The sequence below is a fragment of the Platichthys flesus genome, chromosome 11 (assembly GCF_949316205.1).
Source record: "Platichthys flesus chromosome 11, fPlaFle2.1, whole genome shotgun sequence".
Lineage (NCBI taxonomy): Eukaryota > Metazoa > Chordata > Actinopteri > Pleuronectiformes > Pleuronectidae > Platichthys > Platichthys flesus.
Genome location: NC_084955.1, coordinates 3,880,379 through 3,886,732, shown reverse-complemented (window position 1 = coordinate 3,886,732; position 6,354 = coordinate 3,880,379). Strand labels below are relative to the sequence as shown.

At 39.5% G+C, this 6,354-nt stretch overlaps 1 protein-coding gene across 2 annotated transcripts; it reads left to right on the top strand.

The window, feature by feature from the left end:
* The first annotated feature begins 891 nt into the window (after window positions 1-891).
* On the top strand, window positions 892-5,173 carry eny2 (ENY2 transcription and export complex 2 subunit). 2 transcript variants are annotated; one of them, XM_062400224.1, is made up of 5 exons: window positions 892-1,095; window positions 1,460-1,537; window positions 3,009-3,079; window positions 3,288-3,362; window positions 4,878-5,173. In XM_062400224.1, exons 2-5 carry the CDS (start codon window positions 1,470-1,472, stop codon window positions 4,949-4,951), a joined length of 288 nt encoding a protein of 95 aa, XP_062256208.1. In that variant the 5' UTR covers window positions 892-1,095; window positions 1,460-1,469; the 3' UTR covers window positions 4,952-5,173. The 2 variants fall into 2 exon arrangements, with proteins under 2 accessions (XP_062256208.1, XP_062256209.1); XM_062400225.1 differs by lacking the exon at window positions 892-1,095 and adding an exon at window positions 1,120-1,278.
* Window positions 5,174-6,354: the final 1,181 nt, after the last annotated feature.

Below are 6,354 nucleotides of genomic sequence, written 5' to 3'. Positions count from 1 at the left end.
TAGCAGCACATCACTTGGGGCCATCTTCCGGATGTAGCCCTAGAATTTCATGGCCTCATCCTGGATAGTGGTTTTGACACTCACTAGTCCTCTGCCTCTCTCTTTTCCCTCAGTGTACAGCCTCAGAGTGCTGGACTTGCGTAGTCAGGAGCTTCCTTATCTTGATATCAGTAGCCTCTATCTCCTCCTTTGGCCGGGTTATTACATCCGCTGGGTATCTGATGACTGGCAGGGCATATGTGTTGATGGCTGGGACCTTATTCTTTCCATTCATCAGACTGGCCTTACTCTGTGTAGGTATTTGGCTGTGGCTGATTTCCTTGAGGGTTCCTCATGGGGGGTCCCGAGGTATTTTTAGCTGTCCTATTGCCTTCGGTTAGGTTATTATCTCATCTCTCTTTTTATACCACATATATCATTTTAACTCAAGTGACAGGCTGAACTTCTGATATGCTCCCTCTGTCATGACAAAACGTATATATATGTCGTTTTATAATAATGTAGTACAATATAAAAATGTGTACTAATGCTTATAACATTATCGTAATCAATGACACCTTTTTCCTGTTAAACATAGGATTTTAATCGTTTTAACCTACATCAACAAGTTGTGATGTTGCTCATGAAGATTTTTTTTTTACCTTTTAATCATTTCGGTGAAAACCTACTTATTTATTGAATAAAGACACTTAATATAAATGCAGGATAGCAATAATGTAATCATGAGAAATTGGAGTTTTCAAATATTAAAGCGGATAGAGATCAGGGTTCTGCAGGACTGACTGATCAGGATCCATTTATTCATCAACACTGCCGCTGTGTGGCTAACCAGAGTATTGCATGCAAGACGACTTGAGGAACGATTGTACACAGCAGTGTTTCCCCCCGGAACTTAATCTGTGATGGTGAACTCAGTCAGATCAGCAGCTCTGCTGTCGGTGACGACACGTCGATGTCAGTTCATTCAGAAACTTTGCCTGCAACGTCAATAAGTCGTGGGTAGAGACGTCATGCGTTGCTTTGTCGTCATCGGCACTTGACGTCAACTTCCGGTGAAGTTGTGTTCGTGTACGACGCACTGATTGTCCGAGAAGTGTAAGTTCATACTGAGACTAGTTTAGCGTGTTAGCACGGAGACCACTGCTGCTCAACGAGTTAAAGACGGTTTTAATTAGAGCTGGCGAGATGAAGCATTGACGCTTTCCATTGCGTTTCGCTGCCCCTTATATTTCCAGTCGCACGCCAAACCCGCGAACCACTTCCTGAATCAGTCACGTGGTACGCGAGGCTTTGTACATCACCACATACGTCATCAACACAAACTTCGATACGCGCTTCACAAAAATCTGCCTGGATAACTCTACACACGCCTCGAAACCTCCACTCGGAAGGACACATCACTAGTTTTAATGTGGCGTAAACATTTGGTGTCGTTTATGGTGGTTGTGTGTGTGTGCAGGTGACAGACGATGAGCAAAGAGTCCAGGATGAGAGCATCAGTGAACCAGAAGCTGACAGAGTTGGGCGAACGAGAGAGGTGAGACATACAATGACCAAGAGCTGTTCAACAAGTGAGCTGCTGGAAGTCTTAAATAGAGTCAACACTTTCACTAGTTCCTGTTATTTCACATGTGTTTAATGACATCAGGGTCCCTCAAAGGGAAATAAAATCTGAGGTCTAGAGATTTATATAAGGAGGAAAAAGCCAGAAAAGAGGTTGTGATCTTAGAAGAGAAAACAAATCTAGATTTCAAAGAATAAAGTCGTACTTTTGCAATAATAAAGTCTCTACATAAAGTCATAATTTTGGGCTCCATGTCATTCCTGAGGGGGGATATCAGAAGTTCAGCCTGTCACCTGAAAGAGAAATGTGGAGCACTTGAAAAATAATGACATTTAAAGCCCCTTTAACGGTCTTATTTTAATGTAGCTCCCTCTTTCTGAACTACAACAGTAAATGAGACAATTAAGGAGAAACTTGACTTTTTCTATAAACTGTTCTCAATGTCTCAATGGTCGGGACAGATTAGTCGCATGTCTGAGAAATGATTTACAGCAGTCAGGCTGGAAAAGCCTGTATCAGGCGGAGGGAGAGGAAATGGAAGGTGGGGAAGTGAGCAGGGTTCCGCGCTAGGTTAAAGGTTTACCTGTACTGACCACCGCTCCAGAGATTCACTTCCTCCCCAACTCCACGTCTCTTACAAACAAGAAGAATGACATCAGAATGACATCTACAGTCGCTGTGCATCCCACAAACACGTGTGTGTAATGGTGTGGTTGGATATTCAAGCCAACTTTAAGCCCCTATACATTGAGTGACTTACTTGGTATTGTCTCAGGTGGGATGTTCCATTTGTCCACAATAAGGGGGGGGGGGGGGGATGGATATATTTAATCCACCTTGTCCCCTGGTGACTTTGGTACGTGTGGCCAGGAATCTCAGTCTGCGTTTGGATCTGAGGGAGGCAATGGTCTGAGAAGAGGATGTAAACTCGTTACAGTAAAACTTGTTACAGTAAAAACAATCTAAAGAGAGCTGCGATGTCGTGGTGTGAGTCCTGAACTTGCTAAATGTGACTGTTGCATGTTACAGTGGAAACACTACCACTTGTGTACACAGAGGCGCCAAAATCAATGAAAATTATAAGTTCCTTGAAGAAGCTTTAATTGAAACAAAGTTGAATAGCTATTTGTGACAGCAGTTCTCTCGGTCAGTCTCAAATTAAATAGTCAACTGTTTATATTTGAAGAACTAGTATTGTCGAAAGACCCGGAACATACAGAAGGAGTCATGTTTTTTGCCAAATATGTATTAACATGAGCGGCAGTCCTTCACTTATCATGTAAGAAATTAGGATCTTATGATAAACTCCAGACAAAACCCTTTTAATTATAAATGTAATAAATATAAACATTGAATTTATGTTTTTATTGATGGTTGAAGTGGCAGAGGGCAGAGATGTGCCTGTGCTCCCACGTTCTCATTTCTCCCTGCATCTTATCGACAGATTGAAGGAGTTACTGAGAGCTAAGCTCACCGAGTGTGGGTGGAAGGACCAGATGAAGGCTCACTGCAAAGGTAAACCTTCAGTACTGTTGTTAAAACACAAGGTGTATGTTTTTCCTGAGTTTTCGCAGTTCTTTAAACTTATCCAAAAGGACTTATTCATCTATATATTCACATTTTAACACACTCCTTTTTTTGTTTTTGTTATTTCTCTCTTGTGCTGATGTGTTTTCATAATGATTTTTAAACAGTTAAATTCTCTTCTACTTATATTTTGCAGAAGTGATCAAAGAGAAGGGCTTGGAGCATGTCACTGTGGAGGACCTGATGGTAGAGATCACTCCTAAAGGAAGAGGTAACCACAGCTTGTATTAGTGTAAAGATTAAAAGCTACAACAGCTCCCCAAAAGTGAAGCCAAATCATCTCAATCGCACCCTTTTAAAATGCATTTCATGAAAAGTCCTCTCTTCTCCAAACAGTAAACACAAACTCCACAATTAAAGCTACAGACATTAAACCTTTGATTTGTCTTGCAAAAATCTAACATTCAAATCAAAACTATTTTATCTAACATACAGTTGTCAGATAATATACAAATCAAATTAATCATTACACATCACATCAATAATGCTATGTAAACAAGAAAACCTGCAGCTAAAACGAAATCAGTATCATGTCTCTAAGCCGGGTTAGACCACAGAACTTCATCACAGGCAATCCTCTCCCTTGCTAAGAAACAGGTGAATCCTTTGCTGGGCAGAATCCAGTTGAATAGATTCAAGACGCTGCATTAACTGGAGGAGACTTTCCTGCATATCGGGGTTTCATTCATACACTCTCCACTTTCATGCTGAGAAAGGTTTAGGAAGGGAGAGTATGGTGGAAGGCAACCATAAAGTAAATGCAGGTTATTAATAAACCATTCAAGTATTTTTGAGCCGACGTCCCAAATGACAACATAAACAAGATGCTGTTTGTGCTCATGTCTGCGCAAAGCATCATGTAGACCAATGGTCGCCTTTTCTAGCCCAAGATCACTTTCATTCCAAACGTAAGCCCACATATATGGCTTAAAAAAAAAACGTTAGATCAAATACATATTTTGCTATTTCTGTTAAAGGCTCAATGTACGAACATAAATATACACAAAGAAAGGCAGTTTTGCAGCTTTATCTATTCAATGCATAATAATCACATTAATATCAATTCATATTTAGAGCAGTTGTTCATTGCACAATATTTAACTTAATTCAGTAATATGTTCTGCAAAAGAGCTGCTACTGCAAAACAATGTTTTTACATACAGACTTTGCCTTGAATATGGTCATAAATATGACTATTTCCTTGTATACAAGTAGTCCTGTGTACTTTAATAAATACCAGTACTACAGTATGGAGCCTTGCTTCTTCCGCTCCTGCAAATATTTCATAATAATGCTGCAGTGCTTTTATTTAGAAAAGGCCTCCAGAATGTATTGCCACCGTATATTTTTTGTGACGTAAATTCAACAGATAAACATTAAAACTCAGGTGAAGGATCATTTTCTCTGTTTATTCTGCTGTGAACCAAGATTTACACTTCCCAGACCCATTTCAAAGTAAAAGCACTCAAGTGTTTCACTTTCTGAATCCATTCAATTTTTCCAACGGGGCTTTGATTGTTTTCGAAAGCCCGGAAGATGCACGTCTTCATACAGTGATTGGAAATTTTAGCTCCATTTCTGCACAACAGGAGAAAGGGCAGATGTGTCGTCCATCTTTATAAACAGTCTATGGCTTAATCACAGAAGCTTTGCAGTACCACATTTTGTTCTGTGTCTTGTGCCAAATAATTTATGTCTTATTCACTGATTTCTTTTTTTCTTGCAGCCCTGGTGCCAGACGGCGTCAAGAAGGAGCTTCTCCATAGAATAAGAGCCTTTTTAGCTCAGCACGCCACATAATTCAGATTTTTACCATTTACATTTTAATCAGACCACTTGTCTTTACTTTTAATAAATAGATTTACTTGACCTTTCAGCAACATTACAGTACTAAAACACACTTGGCTCTTTTGGGATGTGTGTTTTTTGTCTGGCTACAGTTATCACATGTTTGTAACTGCACTTACCTTGCCCATTCAGATGACCGTTGTATATGAGAAATAAAGCTTTTGATTTGTTGGATTTGAGAGGACAAAGTGATATATTTCTAACAAGGGTGTCAGGTTAAGATGAGGTGATAAAAGAAACATGAGGTGAAGTATTTGACCTTGTCTTTTATAGAAATATTTGAAACAGTTGCAGCTTTGCAGATGTACGATAATGTATTTGAAGAGCATTTTAGTTTTTCTGGATTCTGGATTTCTTGTCCCTGTTAGTGTTTTTTATATTTAACAGGCACTTTTATTGAAAGGGCATTTTTATTGAATATAGTCTATGCAGTGAACACTTACTGACCTTAAAACGTTTAAGTGTTTAACATGATACCCCTAGAGTATGTCCAGCAACATCTTGTTTCCAGCAGTGCAATATGTACTCTGATCCTTCACTTAGGTTAAAGTAGCAATACCACACTGGGCCCGAAATAGCCCCATGTGTGTTGTGTCATTCTATTACATTATACTGGATTTTGTGTTTGTGTGTGACTGAGTGCTTGGTCTCGGTATAACTCATGTTGTGGGGACCACAGTGTGTTCACATAGGCTTTTGATGAGTTTTAAGGTTAGAATTAGTTTAGATGTATGGAACAGCCTTCTTACAAGACAATTCCTAAAAATGAAAAAAGCAACTCAGAAATACAAAAATATACCTCATGACAGCAATTAATTTGCCTTGGATAAAATAACATTAAAAAAGAGACATGTGCTTCGGGGTGGTCCCTTCAGGCCGTTTGCAGTCTGGTCAAAGTCAGAGGGAAGAAAACACATGTAGCTGTTGTGTGTCATTGATGACAAGCATCATGGCGGCTGTGAGAAGAAAAGTAGATACAGGTTTTTGTGCTTTCCTTAAAAAAGCTGTAGACATACCAGTGAGCCTAGTTTGCAGGAATATGGTTGCAATGATGAAAAAGAATTATCTCAAACATTCCTACATGCAGCTAAACAAATCATCTTCCGTGGAGTTAAGGTTGTGAACAAGCATGTTTCACAAGATACATTCTGGCAGCAACGATGTCCTGCAGGTATGTTTTTGTGTTGAGTCAGCTGATATCTAAGACGAGAAATCGTATTCAGAGAGAGGATATGTGAAGGGCTGTGTTGCTGCCTTGAGGAGCTGTGCAACTAAAGTGAAATAGTTCTAAAGTCTCTAGGAACGGTCACGGAAGGGATTACTGATATTGCACAAGTATTATTTTCACATTCACA

Coding starts and splice junctions, on each gene's coding strand:
- eny2 (XM_062400224.1), top strand. CDS start 1,470: ATGAGCAAAGAGTCCAGGATGAGAGCATCAGTGAACCAGAAGCTGACA. Junction 1,538..3,008: donor GAGTTGGGCGAACGAGAGAG/GTGAGACATACA, acceptor TCTTATCGACAG/ATTGAAGGAGTTACTGAGAG. Junction 3,080..3,287: donor GATGAAGGCTCACTGCAAAG/GTAAACCTTCAG, acceptor TATATTTTGCAG/AAGTGATCAAAGAGAAGGGC.